Raw genomic sequence first — 21,687 nt, 5'->3', positions numbered from 1 at the left:
ATGATGAGAGAGAATCATTGACCGGCTGCCTCCTGCGCGGCCCACGGGGATCAAGAAGCCGGCAACCTGGGCATGTGCCCTGACTGGGAATTGAACCATGAGCTCCTGGTTCATAGGTTGACACTCAACCACTGAGCCATGCCAGCTGGACTCATGATGATAATTTCACTCACAATGGTTAGATGAACTTTCTCTAATACACAGACTGTGTCAAATATTGCCTATTTTCCATTTTTTCCATATATACATACATATATATATATATATTGCTGATTCAAAAGCAGTCACAGAAATGTTTCCTACTCTTATTTGGGTCACCGAAGGCTTTACAAATCAGAATGAAACAATGGTCACTTCTTTCTGAAATATATACATACAATTTTAGATGCAATTTTAGGGAGTCCACAGACTCTAAGAAAAGAAACCCTAGATTGACATAAAGAAAGGGCATTCTTGGCATTGGCATTTTTTTTGTGTGTTTCTTTAATCTGTATTCATCTTAAGCATGGCTACCTTAAATGTATAGTATAAATATATACCACCCTCTCATGATTTCCAGAGGGGAGTTTTCAGTGATTCTAGGTAGACAGTGAATACCACAGTTAGAGACATAAATGGATGGGTGGAGGGAGGGAGGGTTTTTCAACCTTATCTAAATGTTTTAGTGCTTTTTCTGTTTTCAGCCTAAGATCCTTAAGAGAATTTTTCATAAAATTATGAAAATAAATTTAAAACTGCTGAAAATGGTCTTAAATGTATTCAAAAATGTCCTGTTCTTTCTCCTTAAATTTATATTATTTTTCTCACTCACCTACTCTGAGAAAAACCTCCAGTAATATGACAAATTGAAAAGATACAGAAATCTTAGTGGGGACACATTCAGTCTTTCACCAATAAGTGTGATAATAGCTGTAGACCCTTTATCAGGTTGAGGTAATTTCCTCCTATTCCTTGTTTTTTATCATGAGAGTTTTTATCATGAATGGGCATTGGAATTGTTAACCTAGCTTTCTGTATCTATTAAGAATAGTCCGTTCTTTTAATATGATTTATTGCATTAATCTATATTTGTATATCAAACCAACCTTGTGTTCCTGTGATTAAAAACTTGGTTGAGATATGCAATCCTCATTATATGTTTCTGGGTTCAGTTTGCTAATATTTTGTTAAGAAATTTTGTCTCTGTGTTCATAATGGATATTAGTCTAGAATTTATTTCTAATTTCTTTCTCTTGTTTTCCTATAGGCTACTGCTGGACTCATAAAATTAGTCCCTTTCTCATCTATCTTTGAAATGGTTTCTGTAGAACTAGTTTTATTCTTTGTTAAATGTTTCATAGAATACACCAGGGAAGCCATCTGGGCCTGGGTTGTTCTGTGTTTTCTTTTGTTGGCAAGATTTTTTAATTACAAATTCAATTTTTGTAATAGATAAATAACTAATCAAATTTTCTATTTCTTCTTAAGTCACTTTTTATAATTTATGTCTTTCAAATAATTTGCCCATTACCCTTAGTATCTCTTTGGACATATAATCTATATATATAAAAGCCTAAGCGACTGTTACGACCAGTTGACCGAATGACCGGTCTACCGGTCACTATGACAACACACTGACCACCAGGGGGCAGATGCTCAATGTAGGAGCTTCCCCCTGGTGGTCAGTATGCTCCCACAGCCAAGCTCCCGCGGTCCCTCCCCTGGCCAGCAGGGTGTCAGTGCACTCCCACAGCCAACCTCTCATGGCCGGCCAACCTCTCATGGCTGGCCAACCTCCCGCGGTCCCTCCCCAAAGCTGGCCGGTCCCAATCGGCCCCAATCAGTCTGATCACCAGCCAGGCCGAGGGATCCTACCCGTGCACGAATTCGTGCACCGGGCCTCTAGTTGAAGTATAAAATCCTATTAGTTTCAGGTGTTCATCATAGTGATTCAATATTTATATACATTATGAAATGATCCCCACAATAAATTTAATTACAATCTGTCACCTTACAAAGTTACTACAGTATTATTAATTATATTTCTTATGTTGTACATTATATCTCTATGACTTATTTTGTAACCGGATGTTTATATCTCTTAATCCCCTTCACCTATTTTACCCACCCTCTAACCTCTCCCCACTCTGATAACCACCAGTTTCCTGTATCTATGAATTGGTTTCTGTTTTGTTTTGTATGTTTATTTACTTTTTGATTCTACTTATAAGTGAAATCATACCACATTTGTCTTTCTCTAACTTAATTCACTTAGCATAATACCCTCTAGAATCTAGATGTATCCATGTTGTTGCAAATGGCAGGATTTTCTTCTTTTTAATGGCTGAATAATATTCCATTGAACATATTGTGTGAGAAAAAGAAAACATTTTTCTACCCTTGAAGGTTTTATCAGCTCGTCTAATAATTAAATCTACATGAGACAGATTAACAAGAGAGAATAACCAAATTTCATTTCATATGTATATATGGGAACCTCACATAATGAGAGAGTCAGAGATGCCACATACAAGAGAGGTTCAGGTACAGTAAGTTAAAATGAGGTATGTATGGCATTCTGAGCTAAGGATGAGGTAAGGCACCTTGGGGGATGAGAGAGAAAGAAGATCGTTTCAGGATGATAAGAAGAGCAAATATTCAATAATTAGTAGTTTGCCCTGCCCTATAGCTAAGTCAAAAAAGGTTATCTCTGATAATCTCTTATTATGGACGAGACCTCTAATTTAAATTCTTCTGAGTAATTATAGAGGGGCAGAAGTTTCTCTTGAGCCGACAGGGTCTCAGTTGCCTTTAGCTTAAAATAATCTGCGTTCCACAAGGCATATCTATGGGTGACTATAGATGTGCAATATATGCCACATCATCTTTATCCACTCATCTATTCATGGGCACTTAGGTTGCTTCCATATATTTACTATTGTAAATAATACTGCAGTGAATATTGGGGTGCATATATCTCTTCAAATTAGAGTTTCTGTTTTCTTTGGATAAATACCCAGAAGTAGAATTGGAGGATTTTGTGGTAGTTCTGTTTTTTATTTTTTAAGGAACCTCCATACTGTTTTCCACAGTGGCTGCAAATTAAAGACGATATGAATAAATGGATAGATAGATCATTTTCATGAATTGAAAGAAGTAATATTGTTAAAATGTCCATAATCCCCAATGCAATCCACAGATTCAATGCAGTCCCCATCAAAATATCTATGAATTGTTTCATAGAACTAGAACATAAACCTAAATGTTCTCTGTCTGATCAAAGCAGTCTTGAGAAAGAGCAAAAGTGGAGGATCCTGCTCCCTGGTTTCAAACTATACTACAAAGCTATAGTATTCAAAACAATATGGTACTGGAAAGAAAATGGACACATAGATCAATGGAATGGAATAGAGAGCCCAAAAATAATAGTAAACACCCATATATATGGTCAGTTAATCTTAGTATACTTTTAGTGTTGATCCTGACTGTAGTGCTGTCTCCTTTATGCCTGAAGTTGGTAATTTGTGTCTTCTTTTTCTTCTCAGTCTAGCTAGTAGTTTAGTAATTTTGTTGTTGTTTTATAAAGAGGCATCTTTACTTGTTCTCTATTTTCTATTTTATTGACTTCTTGTACCTTATTTCCTTTCTTTGTCCTACTTTGCTCTTTTTTTTAGCTTCTTGAGGTGGAAGCTTAGATTATTTAACACAAACATTTAAATCTATAAATTTCTCTCTAAACACTGCTTCAGCTGAATCCCATATATTTAGATATATTGATTTCCATTCGGTTCAAGATATTTTTCCCCCTGCTTCTGTCTAATTTGCTTTTCCTGGAAGTATTGAGTAATTGTCCTGGAATTAATATCCATAGAACTAAAATATATTTTTCAACCATGTGTTTAGTTTATGCCTAATAATTTTAATAGGTCTGATTCTTTTTCTGAGGTAATAGAATATATGTTATTTTTAGTTTTTTGACATGTGGAATTTGAAGCTAATAATTTTTTGATCTAAAGAATGAACTGGAATCAACCTTTTTCCTATTTTTGCCAGTGTAACACCAAATTGCAAGTGAAAATCTTGAGACGAATTAAAGTACTACATTTTAATAGTATTTCAAATATAATATAGGATATATGTAGTTTTAATCAAGGTAAATAAGTCTGAAAATATTGGGGCTTTTAAAAATCCTAGCGTTGGACCAGCAAATAGGTAGTACTCTCCTCACATGTCCTGATAGATTTCTTAACTGATCATACATAGCACTGCTTCTGCCAAGGCAGATGCATAATTTGAATCTTTTTCATTAATTCCATTTCCAAGTAATTTAATGAACCCATTTTGCCAGTAAATAGCTTGTGTAAGTCAGAAACAATAATGGGTCAAAATGTCTATCTTTAATATAATTAAACATTTCTATATTCTTCTTTCAGAATTATTCTCTAATGCTACTATGAAAATATAGATATAGAAGGTCTTTTAAATTTTAAAAACACATAATACCTAGTAATTATATTCATTAGACTCACAGTTTTAATAAATTCATGGAAATGCATTTTAATATTTTTAATATTTTGAAAATGCAAGGCTTCTCAAAAACAGCATTTAGTCATAATTAGCATAATAAATATTTGGATTAATATTGTATTTTACACCTCATATGATTTCCTCTTAGCACTTAAATCATATGTAATTTAGAACTTGGTTCACTACAAAATTTGATTTTCTCATATACTGTAGAGAATTATTTACTGAGCAAATTAACACTGTAATTATGAGGAGCTTTTTGTTGTTGGTTCAGTTAAGGAACTGAATTATTTTTAAGAACATATATAGCGTCATTTGCAGATATAAAATTAATGTATAAATGAGCCTCATCAAATATTAAAATGCAGTCTCTACTTTGGAAACATTTTATAGGCAATCAGTTTATATTCTTATAAACTTTGAAACCAATTAAACTACTTTTAGTTTTAAGTTCTGACTAACATAGGTCTTTCACTAATTCATGGTGGTCTGCTCCCTCCCCTGTTATCAGTCAACTTGTTGTGTAGATTATCAAATATATCCACGCATTGGACATTTCCTTCCTTAACATTTATGATGACTAGTGCAAAGGTTTGTCTTTCCTTTTTCACTGTGGGCCTTGAAGCCAAAGTAAGCAGGTGTTGCATAATACTGAGCTCAACTATCCTGGATCAAGAAGGATTGGGGGGTGGGGAAAAATCAGTAAGGTACTTTCCTGTGGGAATACCCCATAATCTAGTGCCAAGCTCATTCTAATTCACAGCCTAGGACAATAAGGAATTGTATTTGTTTCTGCAGTATTTCACAGACAGTTTCTAAGATTTTTTTTTAATTTCCTAGGAGAGATAGACTCTTCTCTGTCATTTCTAGTGTGATCCATTACTTTTACCTTTGTTTAGGAGTAGTTATAAGTGTAAAAATTAGCTAATTGAAGCAATGGACATCATTTTTCTATTCCACATGTTTTAATAAGTATAGGAAATGGTCTTACTATCTGTAGTTTACTGTAAAAGCATGTTTTTATGATTTTCCAACATAATTTTAATAATCACCCTTAATGAAGAAAATATGTTTTTATATTACAATAAAATAAAAATTGTTTTTAATATACCATTTTATTTTTCTCTATGCATATTGTCTCTTTTTCTATTTATCATCACAGAGAAAAGTTCCTGTCTTTGTAACTTATCTTATTGATTAAAGTTCAGCCAAATTAATAGCTAAATGAGACTAAGTAGGAATCAAGAAAATATTTTTTAAAATAAATTTATCATTCTTCTTCCACACAGGCTTTAAAGGATTATACAAACTAGGTATGGAATAATGAAGCTGCTTGTATTAGGCATCCAGTAATTTGATTTTTTTCCCTTGTTACATTCTTTTGTTCTCACTTATGGCCCCAAATATTTAATATATCTTGATGAGATAAGCTGTCCTATTCATTCTTATAGAACTGCATTTAGGTGGTAGAACAATCTTTATAGCTAGGTATTCTGTGATTTGAAATTTTTCCTATTGTTTTATTGATTCTATTTTGAATGCTGTTAATGTTATTTTGTTGTTCTTATACTGTTAGTATACAATAAACTATTGTAGCATACTTGAGAAACTCAATAGCCACAGAGGAATGATTTTTAGGATGCTAACATTGGACCTATCAAAAGAAAAGGCAGCTTGTTTACCTAACCACTCTATAATGGAAAGTGTTTAGTGATTTACTTTTAAATAATAAAGGATAACAAAAATTGTTTATTGATGGAAAGCCTTCAGTTGGCTCTGCAATGAATAATATCTTTTTTTTTGTGTGTGTGAGGGACAAAAAATAAATAAATAAATAAACCTGGAGGAGGAATGATTTTTAGGATGCTAACATTGGACCTATCAAAAGAAAAGGCAGCTTGTTTACCTAACCACTCTATAATGGAAAGTGTTTAGTGATTTACTTTTAAATAATAAAGGATAACAAAAATTGTTTAATGATGGAAAGCCTTCAGTTGGCTCTGCAATGAACAATATCTTTTTTTTTGAGAGGGACAAAAAAAAATAAAAAAATAAACCTGGAGGAAATAGACATAATTGCATTGAGCAGAGGGAAAACTGTAAAAAAAAATTTGGGTATCCTCAGAAATAAGAAAATATGTTGCATCTCTAAAATGAAATCACTATGCTTTGAAAAGGAAACTTGGAGATGGAGAGAAATTTAAAATAAGATATTCAATTAAAGTTTTTTCAATAGGAGAGTTGGAAGATAAAATCAACTAAATCTTCCAGAAAGTGGAATAAAAGGACAAAGATTGAAAATGGCAGTGGAAAAGCTTAGAGACTCAATTCACCAATTTCAACATTTGAAGGAGAGGCATCCCAGAGACAGAAAAAATGACTTTAGCCCAGCCACTGTTGCTCAGTGGTTGAGTGTCAGCCTATTAACCAGGAGGTCAATGCCCTGTCAGGGCACATGCCCAGGTTGCAGGCTCTATCCCCAGTAGGGATCATGAAGGAGGCAGCCAATGAATTATTCTCTCTCATCATTGATGTTTCTGTCTCTCTTTCCCTCTCCCTTCCTCTCTGAAATCAACCAAAATATAGTTTTTAAAAAAAGAAAGAAGAAATGATTTTAAAAAGAACATAGACCTAAAGAACATGACTCTCTAGATTGTATCCTTTACAAAAACTTAAATACCTAACGCAAGGTCTATTATAAAATTTAAAATCAATAAGAATGACTTTAATATCCTAAAAGCTTTCAAAAAGAGAGTGGGGCACAAATGAAGAAGTGTGCCTCAGAGTAAATCTGGACACCTTATCAACCTTGCCAGCTTAAAAAAAAAGGGAGGGGGGAAGATTATGAAATTCAGGTGGATAATACTTTTCATTTTGGAGTGCTATGTATAGCCATGATCAGTCATGAATTGAGAGTTCAGGCATCCTAGGACAGTAACAAAATTTTGTTAGCTCTCTTTTTTAATGACACTTCTGAAAGAACGCTCCTGCAAAATTATGGAGAATAGAATAATCAAGAATTAAGAGGACATGGGATCCAGGAAAAAAACGGAATTGAAAAAAAGGAGACCAAGGAATAACATTCAAGTATTACAGCTGCTTTATTATGAATGCAACACACACTTGAAGAAAGTAAGAGTGGCATTTCTAGAGGGGACAGGGGGGTGGAATTAAACTGGTCAATTATATAATACTAGAGGCCCGATGCACGAAATTAGTGCAAGAGTAGGCCTTCGCAGCCCTGGCTGCCTTGGGCCGAGGCAGCAGCCCCAGCGACCATCTTGGCCCTCGCAGCCCTGGCTTCATCTGGAAGGTCATCTGGACGGTGGTTCAGCTGTTCGGTCAATTTGCATATTATGCTTTTATTATTATAGATATTGAATGTTTAGAAAATAGTATTGGTTTTTGATAGACTTGATGGAGCTTCTGGAAACATTAGCATAGATACATAGAATATTTAGAATATTGGGGAAAAATTTTAAAAAGAGACAACTATTAACTTTATGAAAAATTCAATATTGTGACAAAAGAAACTTCATGATAGTATACCAGTTAGCTCTGCAATGAACAATATCTTTGCAGTTATACCAATGAAAATATTATTAATTTCGCCAAAAATTGTGCATGATTGTATAGTGAAGGGAGGGATAGAGTAGTTTAAAGAGCTAAATCCTCATTTATCTTAATAGAGAAGTCAGTAAATATTACATTAAAATAAGTAAATCTAGAAATCGTAGAATAAGTATCTTAAAATAGAAAACAAAGAAACATCTTAAAAAATTAAAAATGGGTATCTCTTGCAGATGACAGGGGTCCACTGTTTTTCATAAATTCTTAGTATTTAGGACTCTTTTAAAAGTATTTGCAAATATCTCTTTCCTGAAAGTAAAATTTAATTCTAAAAGGAACAATGGTATTTAAAATATTAGGGAAGTACAATAATTATAGATTGCAATAGAGTTTTTACATTTTTGTCTCATTATTTTTTAGAGTTCCTGGAATAACTATTGCTACAGATATTATCTGTGGTTTTCCTGGAGAAACGGATCAAGATTTTCAAGAAACAGTGAAACTTGTTGAAGAGTACAAATTTCCAAGCCTCTTTATTAACCAGTTTTACCCAAGACCAGGAACTCCTGCTGCAAAAATGGAACAAGTTCCAGCACAAGTGGTAAGATCGTTTTCTGTAAGGTATTGTATTTAGCCAATAGCTATAAAAATGCATCTGTGTTGCCTATGTTAGCACACTTGGCTTACGTTATAAAAGATGGAGAATTTTCCAAGTTGGAGTCAGGGTGGGGACCTTAGGTAAGTTAAATGACCTTAGGCAACTAAAGTGTCACCTCTTTTTCTTTTGAAGAATAAGGTTCTGGTGACACTGGGAAGGAACATTTTAACTACTAGTATTTGCCTATGTTTATAAAATAAAGTCTTGGTTGTTTCAAAATCAGGCAACATTTAAATATCTGTGAGCAAAGAAGGCATCATATTTACACTACTTTTTAAGAGACCCTTTCATAATATGCTTGTGGTTTTCCTATGTTTTCCATGGTATAGATTTGATGTTTACTATCTATCTACCTATCTATCTCAGGTATGTGTTGCTTTTGCAATAAAACAATATAATTTTATTCTTACATGATCATAGATATAGTACAGTAAGATGACTTAAAATAAATGTAAAAAAGTTTGAGATCCAGTAAAGGCAAACTGTTTCCCAGAATGCCCCAGAAAGTAATAGTCTCAAACAAATATTTAGTTTCTACGTTCTGTAGTTAAACATGGAAAAACAGAGCCTTAAGAGGAAGTAGAATTTTTTAACTGAAAATTTTCTACTTTGTTTCTAATAACTAAAAAATATTGTGCCCTGCCATTAATTTTCTTCAAATTCTTTCATGAATAAATACTAAAAAGTATAACCCAAAGCTTATTGTTTATATGCATATGTATATATGTACATATGTGTGTGTGTGTGTGTGTGTGTGTGTCTTTTTTCCCAGTAAAACAGAAGTCAGTATCATTCTTTGTTTTCTCAAACTTTTCTTCATTTTTATTTTACAAGTTTCCTTGTATACAAGGATAAAAAATACAGGGTTTCCCAAAAATTGTATACATACTTTGAATCATTATAAAGTCAGTGTTTATTAACATGCACTTCATTTTCAAAATTTAAAAGAATCTACAGAAATGAATAATTTATTTTTCTCAACATCTGTTTTCAAACTGATGACTGTCCTGGTCCAGTCACTGCTGATAATGCGAAGCAATGGAATTGCAAACATCAAGAATCATTTCATTGAGTATTTGTGTGCCCTCAATTGTCAACTGTTGCTGTCAGTGTTTATTAACATGCACTTCATTTTCAAAATTTAAAAGAATCTACAGAAATGAATAATTTATTTTTCTCAACATCTGTTTTCAAACTGATGACTGTCCTGGTCCAGTCACTGCTGATAATGCGAAGCAATGGAATTGCAAACATCAAGAATCATTTCATTCAGTATTTGTGTGCCCTCAATTGTCAACTGTTGCTTGTTTTGTACCATAAACTCTTATCTTTTATGTATTCCTATAAAAAAAGTCTAGTGAATAAATTTTCTTTGTTCAAAGCTTAGTCTGGTCTCACCCATTATTTCAAATAAGTTAAATCTGAAAAGCAATGAAACTTTGAGTTATCAGCTGTTAAAGTGTGTATACATTTTTAGGGACACCCTGTATTTTTACAAGTAGCTGTCTTTCCATTTTCATGGCTATATAGTATTCCATTGCATGTAAATCCCAATTTATTCATCCTATTGCTGATCATAATCTGAATCTCCAGTGACTTGTGTATACATCGAAGTTTGTGAAGTACTGTTGTAGTTCACTAATTGCCTGTTTATCTGTTTTTAACCTGCTGTCAAACTATCTATAAAATCTCAAACTTTAGTCTATTTTTAACTTCTATAATTATAACTTGATTCTTGTTCATAGGTTTGAGATTTCTAATGAAATCCTCATATTTTCTTTTGTATTTTTTAATATATTACTTAGTTATCTTAAAGTCCATTCTGAATTTTCCAGTATGTAGGCCTTGTCTTGGTTTGTTTCTCTTTTTTTTTCTCCTTGACTTTGACCAGTTGTCTTCCCTTTCTATGCATCTGATTATTTTTAGTAAATGATGAGCATTTTTCATTTAAAAAAAAAATTATAGGGCCCTGGCCAGTGTGGCTCAGTTGGTTGGAAGGTCACCCCATACACCAAAAGGTTGTGGGTTTCGTTCCTGGTCTGGATATCCAGGTTTGGGTTTGATCCCTGATCCTGGTCAGGTCAGGCGAGTTCTGTAGGCAACCAATTGATGTTTATCTCTCTCTCTCTCTCTCTTCCTCTCTTTATAAAAAATCAATGAAAATATATCCTCAGGTGAGGATTAAAAATAAATAAATAAAATAAATTTAAAAAACTGTAGCATCTAGACCAGTGGTTCTCAACCTTCCTAATGCTGCGACCCTTTAATACAGTTCCTCATGTTGTGGTGACCCCAATTTCATTGTTACAAATTGAACATAATTAAAGCATAGTGATTAATCACAAAAACAATATGTAATTATATATGTGTTTTCCGATGGTCTTAGGCGACCCCTGTGAAAGGGTCGTTTGACCCCCAAAGGGGTCACGACCCACAGGTTGAGAACCACTGATCTAGACTATAATCTTCTAGGAGGATTTAATTTTGCTTCTACCAGGCTCTAAGGTAAAGACTGATTAATTTGTCTGAGATTGACCTTTGGAACTGTTTCTCAGTCTGTCTCAGGATTGGTTTATTTCTTTTTTCTTAAAATTTATTTTATTGTTTAAGGTATTACAAATAGTAGTACATAGGATTGGTTTATTTCTGGTTTGCCTTACCTTTTTAATGCAGCCTGTGGTATGCTGGTGTTTAAAACTGACTCTCAGTAGGAAGTGTTCCGAGTTGTAGCATTTGCCAATTTCCATGGTATAAACACTTCCACTGTATCAGTTTCAAACTACCCATGTGCCATCCCTAGACATGGAACTGGGAAGAGATGCACACAGTCAGGTGGTATAAGCTGGATCCTACATACCACTGAGTAGAGCTCTTCTGTAGTGGGAACCAGGGCCTTTCTTTATGGTGGGTCTTCAATACTAATTTTTGTCTCCCTGGGCTCATAAGAATGCGGAAGCCTCTGCATAGTTTTCCAGCCTCTTAGCTTTTGCATGGCTACTCAGCCTCCCAGCAACTACTTACAAATTAATGAGTTCCTGGAAGGGAAGAGTGGCTCCAAGTGTTGAGGTAATGGATCTTGGTCCCTCAGGTCATCACTGCCTTCATGATTTTTGATGTTCAAACAGTACATATTATAAATTCGATTCACCTTTTCTTATTGTTTTTGGCAAGATTTTGGTCTGATACAAGCTAGTTTGCCTTGGCCAGAAGCAGAGCAGAGCTCATCTCCTTGAATCAGCTGCAGATGCTTTGTTGTTGTTCTAGTCTTTTATCTTGTAAACATAGCCCTTAGCATCTCCCTTACATGTTTAGACTTTAGACACCCAGTCCTGGCATAGTAGAACCTTCTTTATTTCTTTTTTTGGATTTTATATTTTAGAGCTGTGTTAAGTTGACAACAAAACTGAGCAGGAAGTACATAGAGTTTCCATATATTCCCAACTCACACACACGTTCAGCCTTCCCAGTATCATCCCACCTCAGAGTGGTCCATTTGTTACATTAATGAACCTACACTGACACATCATTATCACCCAAAGCCCATAATTTACATTACATTTCACTTTTGGTGTTGCACATTCTATAGGTTTGGACAAATGTGTAATGACATGTACCCACTATTTATAGTACCATATAGAATACCTTCACTGCTCTAAAAGCCCTCTGTGTTCCACCTGTTCATCCCTCCCTCTTCCATAACACCTGGAAACCACTGATATTTTTACTGTCTCTATAGTCTTGCCTTTTCCAGAGTATCATATAGTTGGAATCATACAGTATATATTCTTTTCATACTGGCTTATTTCACTTAGTAATAGGCATTTGAGTAATATTCCTATGTCTTTACATGGTTTGATAGCTCATTTCATTTTAAAACAACACAAATGTATTGTCTCATAGTTTTTGAGACTGGAATTCCAAAGGCAGGCCCCTGCTCCCTCTGCACCATGAACAGGAATCCTTCCTTGTCTCTTCCAAACTGTGTGGTTTGCTGGTAATCTTTGTCTTTCGCTTGCAGCTGCATAATTCCAATCTCTGCCTTCATTGTCACAGGGTGTCCCTATGTTTCTCTGTCTTCACATGGCTGTGTTCTTGTAAGAACCCCAGTCATACTACATTAGGGACCCACCCTACTCCTCATCTTAACTTGTTACATCTGCAGTGACCTTGTTTCCAAATAAGGTCACATTCTGATATATGGGAGTTAAGACTTTAATATATTTCTTTTTGGGGAGATACAATTCAATCCATAGTACTCTCTCATTTCTGTAATTAGGCTCAAGGTAAAAACTGAAGCCTGGAAGAATTTTATCTTTGTAATATTTTGAACCTTAAATAAAGAAACAAGCATTAATAATAAACTATAGAGCTGCCATGAAAGAGGATATGTAATATGCATTTAGTCTTCTTTGTTCTCCTAAATTTATAAAATATTAATACTGGCTAACTGTCTCAGGTAGATTATGAAGCTGCTTAGCAACTAGACTTCACCAAAATAAAGCATTGCAACCAAATGGGTAGCAATTCTTTCTTATCTAATATATTTCCCAGTTCCTTGCCCAACAAAATCAACAATGAAAGTAGCATCTAACCCATTATTAGAAGAAGAGCCCAATATCATTTGCTTTCAAACAACAGCTTTTTATTCTGGCTTTAGAATGCCTCTTAGTGGAAATATATTGTTTCCTTAGATATATTTTATTTCTACTAAAATCAAGCCCCCCCCCCCGAAAAAATGTGTCCCATATGAATTACATGAAATAATTTCAATATACTTTTCCCTTTCTTTATAACTACTTTTACATAAATACTAGTATTAATATACATAAATTTCATTATATTTAATGTTTTATAGTAGAGCTCTGGTAAATGAACTAACTTATGTGTTTTTCGTAATCATTTAAATCACCAAATGGATAAAGCATCATTCAGTTGAGTTTGACACTAACATAGATGGGCGGAGTAGATTTTTTGCTAATCCTGCTAAAAAAGAGTTATAGCTTTCTTAAATTTATAATGAAAATAAATTAGGCAATATATTTTCATGAACAGGATAAACTAAAATTTATTTTTTCTTAGCTTTTGCAAGATTATTTACATAAGCGATTTAACAGTGAATCACCTAAACCAGATGAGAGTGGCCTTTGACTTAGTTGAAGGGTCAAATTTGCATGTTTATATTTTCTATTCCATTGAGTCTTCCTTCATTAGTCTTCATTAATCATAAATAATTCCAATAGTATTTTTAAATTGTGGTTAAGATTCTTAATCTGCCTAGAAAATGTCCTTAAGTTTAAAAAGTTTTTTGATCCTTATCTCTTCTGACTTTGTTTTTAAGAAAATGTTGATGAAAAATAATAGCATGATGAAATCTTTATTGTAAGAGATCCATGACTTGAAGAAAATGTCTTTAGACAAGGAGAGTGGCTGTTGGAATGTTCATATCGGTCTAAAATGTAAAATTGTGATATTAACTCCACCTGCTTGCTCATCTTAAGTCTTGGAAACAGAGTGTAAAAATAATAACTTTAAACAGATGTCAGCATGAAAAAAATCATAACACGCTTACTTGCAATTTCTAGGCTATTTATCCTAAAGATAATGAGGCCACAATAGTACTTCCTGCCTCAACCCTGAGGAAAGGGGGGTTGTGTTCCTGAGAGGGCTGGAGGGCCATCCTTGGGGCAGATAGATACAGGCATTTTCGCTGAAACTGTCCACAGTAGTCTTCCCTGTGAAGAAATGAATTTTTGTTAGAGGTATTCAAACGAAGACAAGGTGACGACTTGGAATAGATGTTGAATCAGGAATGTTCTTAAATGGCAATCAGGAGCTTATTTACATAATGGCTCTCCCAAATCTAGCTACCTGTGAGTCCAGGACACACTTTATTTTAAAAAGTAAAATAGAGAAACATACTATATAGAAAGAACTTTGCTGCTCTCTTTAAATGTTTTTGAACCTTTTTGTTGTTTCTGAGCACAATTCTAAAGTTTAACAACTCAGTATTTTAGTGTATAAGTTGCCTTAAAGGAAGAAATCCTGACACTTTACTAGATAACATAATTATATTATTTACACAGTCCCTGATTTTCAAACTAAACTTTTTTTCTTTGGGGGAGAGGAAAAAAATATTTTCAAGAGTTTTATACTCTATCAGGGGTCCTCAAACTACGGCCCGCGGGCCACATGCAAATACAAATATTGTATTTGTTCCCGTTTTGTTTTTTTACTTCAAAATAAAATATGTGCAGTGTGCATAGGAATTTGTTCATAGTTTTTTTTTTAAACTATAGTCCAGCCCTCCAACGGTCTGAGGGACAGTGAACTGGCCCCCTGTTTAAAAAGTTTGAGGACCCCTGCTAGATTGTCAGGACATTTTATTCTAGATTGATTCCCAAACACACCTTTTGGGAAGCCCTATGGTTGCAAATATCAAAAAATTTCTATATGTGACACAGCACCAGAGTTAAGTTAGGGTTTTTCAAAATTGCTGACATGCCGAGCTCAAAAGGTTCGCCATCACTGATCTAGAGGGAGTGTTGGAAACCTGCTACCTTGTATGAGTTTTAATGTAGGTGGTGTTCATTTGACAAATGGAGAATTTAATTTAATTTGTTTTTTATTTTTCTATATCATTCGCCTAAATATGTTATCTAAACTTTCCAATTTTTTCACCTTTTACTCTATTATAAATCTGCTGACTTTTGTTTAATCACTTTACTCATTTTTTTTCTGGAATATGAACTAGGAATTCTGTAACCTAGTTAAATTAGTTGTTGATGGGGGCTGAAAATGGCAGCAACGAGACCCTCAGTGGTGGAGAGAATATGGGCCCCCAAAGATTTCTATGTCCTAATCTCAAACCCTGTGAATGTGCTACCTTACATAGTAAAAAGGACTGTGCAGATATGATTAAGTTAAAGCCATTTGAAATGGGGGATTATAATGAATTATCTGGTTGGCCTCAAGGTAATCACGAAAGTTCTCAGAAGAGGGACGCAGGAGGTTTTAAATTAGAGGGAGGACTTGTCAGGACGGAAACAGAGATCAAGGATAGGAATGTGAGTAAAGACTGCAGGCAGCTGCCTGACAAGATTGCTCAGTGGTTGGAGCGCTGTTCATACACCAAAAGGTTGTGTGTTCACTTCCCAGTCAGGGCACATACCTAGAGGGGGAAACTATATCCTGGGGGGAGGACTAAAAAGAATGCAGGCAGGCCTCTAGAAACTGGAAAGGGCCAGGAACAGGTTCTCCCTGGGAGCCTAAGCAGGGAGTGCAGCCCTGCCATACCTTGATTTTTGACCATAAAATGCATTTCAGATGTCTGACCGTTAAAACTGTAAGAAAACAAGTTTGTGTTGTTTTAGGCCACTAAGTTAGTGATAATTTGTTATTGCAACAATAGGAAACTAGTACACTAACTGTGGAGTATTTTGATCTGAGAGCATTGTCTGGCTTTTTGATACAGCTAAGGTAATTGAGCTTTCAGCCCTATATGCCACCCAGAGTTTGCTGTGCCACTCAATGACACATGGTCATTCCTGGGTCTGTGAAAGCTTATGCTTGATGCCACCACAGGCACAATAATCTGTAACCCTAATCCTAATAATGACACAACAAAAATAACAATAACAATTAACACTTATTTAGCAATCAGAATGTTAGACATTGTTCTGAGCACTTCGTATCTATTACCTAATTTCATTCTCACAACTTTGTGAAGTAAGCACCACTATTATAGTCGTTTTGCCCATGAGGAAGCAGAGGCTAAGAGTAATGAATACCTTGCTTAAGATCACAGAGAAACGTTCCTGCCTCCCTCTCCACTCTTAGATCCTGCCATTCCTTCTAACACATTCGATGCACCCACAACACCTGGCTGCATATGGTTCCCCACGTGCCTTTGTGTTTATCTTCTCTACCTCCAGTTTCCTAGAGGGATCAGCGTGGGAAGAAACCTGAGAATAAAGAGAACATGGAACATAAAATGCATGATATTTGGGGCAGTAAGATATGTTGCAGTTTTTGCTTGTGGTGGAGAGAATATGGGCCCCCAAAGATTTCTATGTCCTAATCTCAAACCCTGTGAATGTGCTACCTTACACAGTAAAAAGGACTGTGCAGATATGATTAAGTTAAAGCCATTTGAAATGGGGGATTATAATGAATTATCTGGTTGGCCTCAAGGTAATCAAGAAAGTTCTCAGAAGAGGGACGCAGGAGGTTTTAAATTAGAGGAAGGACTTGTCAGGACGGAAACAGAGATCAAGGATAGGAATGTGAGTAAAGACTGCAGGCAGCTGCCTGACCAGATTGCTCAGTGGTTGGAGCGCTATTCATACACCAAAAGGTTGTGTGTTCACTTCCCAGTCAGGGCACATACCTAGAGGGGGAAACTATATCCTGGGGGGAGGACTAAAAAGAATGCAGGCAGGCCTCTAGAAACTGGAAAGGGCCAGGAACAGGTTCTCCCTGGGAGCCTAAGGAGGGAGTGCAGCCCTGCCATACCTTGATTTTTGACCATAAAATGCATTTCAGATGTCTGACCTTAAAAACTATAAGAAAATAAGTTTGTGTTGTTTTAAGCCACTAAGTTAGTGATAATTTTTATTGCAACAATAGGAAACTAGTACACTAACTGTGGAGTATTTTGATCTGAGAGCATTGTCTGGCTTTTTGATACAGCTAAGGTAATTGAGCTTTCAGCCCTGTATGCCACCCAGAGTTTGCTGTGCCACTCGATGACACATGGTCATTCCTGGGTCTGTGAACACTTATGCTTGATGCCACTGGCAGGCACAATAATCTGTAGCCCTAATCCTAATAATGACACAACAAAAATAACAGTAAGAATTAACACTTATTTAGCAATCAGTGTATGTTAGGCATTGTTCTGAGCACTTCATATCTATTACCTAATTTCATTCTCACAACTTTGTGAAGTAAGCACCACTATTATAGTCGTTTTGCCCATGAGGAAGCAGAGGCTAAGAGTAATGAATACCTTGCTTAAGATCACAGAGAAACGTTCCTGCCTCCCTCTCCACTCTTAGATCCTGCCATTCCTTCTAACACATTCGATGCACCCACAACACCTGGCTGCATATGGTTCCCCACGTGCCTTTGTGTTTATCTTCTCTACCTCCAGTTTCCTAGAGGGATCAGCGTGGGAAGAAACCTGAGAATAAAGAGAACATGGAACATAAAATGCATGATATTTGGGGCAGTAAGATATGTTGCAGTTTTTGCTTGATTTTACTCGGGTGGGGGGCAACCTGCAGGTGTAGGTTATTGTCAAGGAATAAGTCAGGAGCTGTAGGCAAAGCCTAGAATAAGATGCCCTTCTAAGTTAAATGGCTTTATACTGTCCTGTGGGATGGAGGAAGCTACTGAATAGCAGTGATCATGTGTTTGTTTTGAAAGTTCATTCTGGGTGGGGTGGAGTGGGAATAAAAAGTCAGAAAGCCCCAATAGGAGATGGTGCAAGACAGGTGTGGAGACTAACAGGTGACTTATTTGTGAGACCTTCAATAAATACTCTTCTTTTGGACTTAATTACTCTAAGTCCCAGGCCTCGCTCCATGTCAGCAAAGTGGTTCTGTGTTCAGTGGAGAGTATTTACTTGACAGAAGGTCACTTAATTGGCTTGTGATGGACTCTGGGCTCACAGGTCAAGTTTTGGTGGACATCTTATAAGGACCCTTAACCATGCCTGACATTCAGGGCATTACAGCTTGTCTCTGCCTTTGCTCCTCCTGGTGCTGTTGATGTTCTGTTTCCTGATGGCCATGAGATTGCTCCTGGACCAGCCTGGGGTCACTTGTACTTCAAGGGAGAAATGCAGCCCCTCCAGACTCCTGCCCTTTTCTGCTCTCTTTTATCTCTGCCCAAACTGTGTCTACAGGCAGTTATAGAATTAGCTTTTTCCTCTTTATCTCTTTATCTTTCTTTGTGTTTTTGTTTTTCTAAGCACCATAAGATAAGCTTATCAACTGTGTGTGTATGTGTGTGTGTGTGTGTGTGTGTGCGCGCGTGTGCCTGTGAGCGCACACCTGTAGAAAAATCTGGATTTGGGAACATTGGAAGAAGCTGGATCATTCTTTTTTCTTTTATCTTTTTGAGTAGGGAAATTCCCTTTTGTCCTGCTCTCACTCTAAAAGACTGAAGGAAAGGGGGGGTGTTATCATTTGGAGCTTTGAAGAATGAAAATGACAAGAATTGTTAAGTCTCAGCTGTGCAGAGGGAAGTTCAATGTCGATAATGTGTTGGCCTTGCCAGTACTGTCAAGCCCTTTGATTGTCTACCAACTTGAACCTGGAATGTTAGAGAATTTAAAAATTGTAATTTATTTGGAGTAACCAGAAGCAGAGTATCTTATCAGAATCTCACGAAAGAAAATAAGTGCTCTTTCTAAGAAGGAAGTGCTCCTGGGGGCATAAACAGTATGCATGATATGACTGATGCAGGACCTCACCACCCTGCGACCTGTGCACAGGGCCTAGTGGACAGCACAGGAGAGAGGTGTTGCCTGAGAGACCTCTTTCGTTTTCATTGCCAGAGTGATTTTTTTAAAGAGCATCCTCCTGAATCTTTTCAGCCTGAATCACTCCTTCAGAAAACCCCAACCCTCACTGACCCCCTAGTTCCCCGCCTTCTGAATCTGACCTCTTGTCTGCTGCCACAGAGCACTGCCTAACTTTTTATTAAGTCCTGAAGTGACGTTGATGAACTGAATTCCATTATCACATAAATCAGCTTCATGTAGTCAGACCCACAGGACAAGGCGTGTACTAGACATGTGTAGGCTGTAACTGCAGGATGGAGCCATGGTTTTGTGGGATTGGTTTCTGTTCAGGATGGTAAAGATAAGAAAAGGAAAACACAGATCTTTGTTGATATCTAGAGCCCTTTCATGTGATTCTTCTGTTAATTATAAGTTACTGAAAGAAAAAAATCAGGGTTGACCATATTTTGGGATCATGGTTTGTCTTGGGAATCTTAGTATTTCAAGTGTTCTAAAATAAACCTACTTTAGGACAGCAAAGAGTCAGATATGATGAGAGCTTTCAGTTCAATGGTTGCAGTCTTAATTTGTACTTCATAGTCAGCCCATAGAAAATCTTTTTTAAAATCATGTAGAAAAACTACACTCAGCTTGTTTCTTATGATTATTTAATTTTTTTGCTTTATTTTTATCAATTTTTTATCCTCCTTCTTTTATAAATGTATAATTATCAAAACAGTAGGAATAGGTGTGGTTATAAGTTATTCTCTCTGATGGTGAATGGTGATGGGTACTAGGGTTGAGAAGGACTGAGTGAATTTATATTAAATAAAGAGAATATAAATTCCATTCTTTGGCAAGTCATCTTTATTATATTTCAATCTAATTTTTTCAGTAGTGATTACATGCCTTGTTTTATATAAGTTTAAGAAAAATCGCAAGGATTTACTTAATTCTTATATGTCTTTCATATGAACTTGGTTTATTAAAATTGTATTCAATTCAAAATATTCAATTTGAACTCACTTTTTATTACTTTAATAACAACTTGAGACGTGAGAAGACTCTTGGAGCTACTTCTAAAGATAAAGAACCTTATAATGCTGTATCTTATTTTTTGATCTTCTGCTATTTTTTCTATAACTATGATTCATTAATTACTCCATGTTTATTACCTTCCAAGGGACTTATAGTTCCAAGTATTAGAGCTACTGTTAAATGTGTATTTAGGCCAACATAATATATTTAGTAATATTTAACATGACACTTTTCTAAACTCTTGCCTCTTGTTTATTTTATAATTAAGGACTAACAAGTCAAATATAATCAGATAAGCATTTAAATGGATAATAATAAAATGTACTCTATTAATTATGTTCTATCTGAAATCTTATATCTAAGATGAATATCCTGATGCTTTATTTTTGCTACTCATAATAAAAGTACCTTTATAGAAGTGGTACATAAGATTAGAAGTTTATAAGGGCAGGAAAATGAAGCTTCCATTGTTTGAAAGTTAACATGTGCCAGAAGCAAGCATAGTCTGTTCTTTTTCATGTGCTTTGTCTCATGTTATTCTTCCAGGTATCTGCTATTATTTTTCACTGAGCCTCAAAGAAGTACATTTGCCCAAGGTTACATGACTAAGTTAGATGCCTGAGACTTAGACTCCATTCTTCCTCTGCTCCACACTCATATAAACAGTAGAACAGACATTTATCCCAGAAATTCAAAATAATTCTAGAACTTTATGATCAAAAAACTGTTGGTTTCCAAAGTTGTTTTTCTATTATAGCAGTGATGTTTTATAGGCCCTAGAAATTTTTTTGAACTTCTTCCTCCCCCTCCCAGACATTTATTTATTTATCCATTTATTTATTACCATCTTAACCATTTTTTAAAAAACTTTATTATTGAAAGTAATACATATGTCCCCCTTTTTCCCCATTGACCCTCTTCTAGCCTACGCCTAACTCAACCCCCAAAATGATTTTAAACTTATAGGAAAGTTGTAACAATAGTATATCTCCAGTAAAGCCTTTACTAAAATTTATCAGTTTTTAACATTTTGCTAAATTTGCTCTTTCTCAAAAGATAGACAGACAGACTTATACATAGATATTTTTCCCCTGCACAATTTCAGGGTAGATTACAGAAATACAGATTACAGAGATTAACATTTAGTGTGCATTTTCCTAAGAATGAGTATCTTATGTAACCACAATATTGTTGTCAAATTTAGAAGATTTATCATTGATACAGTGCTTTACCCAATCAACAGTTCTTTCCAATTTTGTCAAGAGTTCCGACACTGTCCTTTATAGCTATTGTTTTTTTGTGTGTGTGTGTGTTTTTATATTGGACTCAGCTCAGGATCAGGTCTTATATTTAATTGTTATATCTCTCTATCTGGACATTCCTGAGCTTTTTCTTTTTTTTTTTTTTT

The 21,687-nt window shown here is 35.3% G+C and overlaps 1 protein-coding gene across 6 annotated transcripts in view; it reads left to right on the top strand.

The window, feature by feature from the left end:
* Positions 1 to 21,687, top strand: part of CDKAL1 (CDK5 regulatory subunit associated protein 1-like 1) — a 645,197-nt gene that overhangs the window by 472,004 nt on the left and 151,506 nt on the right. For all 6 annotated transcript variants that reach the window (XM_005869973.2, XM_005869971.2, XM_005869975.2 and 3 more), the window contains exon 12: positions 8,497 to 8,677. In XM_005869973.2, coding sequence (XP_005870035.1) covers positions 8,497 to 8,677 — 181 coding nt within the window. The remainder of the gene's footprint in view (positions 1 to 8,496; positions 8,678 to 21,687) is intronic.

The sequence above is a fragment of the Myotis brandtii genome, unplaced genomic scaffold (genome assembly GCF_000412655.1).
Source record: "Myotis brandtii unplaced genomic scaffold, ASM41265v1 scaffold311, whole genome shotgun sequence".
NCBI lineage: Eukaryota > Metazoa > Chordata > Mammalia > Chiroptera > Vespertilionidae > Myotis > Myotis brandtii.
The sequence above is the reverse complement of the archived record's forward strand: the minus strand, read 5'-3'. Positions and strand labels throughout refer to the sequence as shown.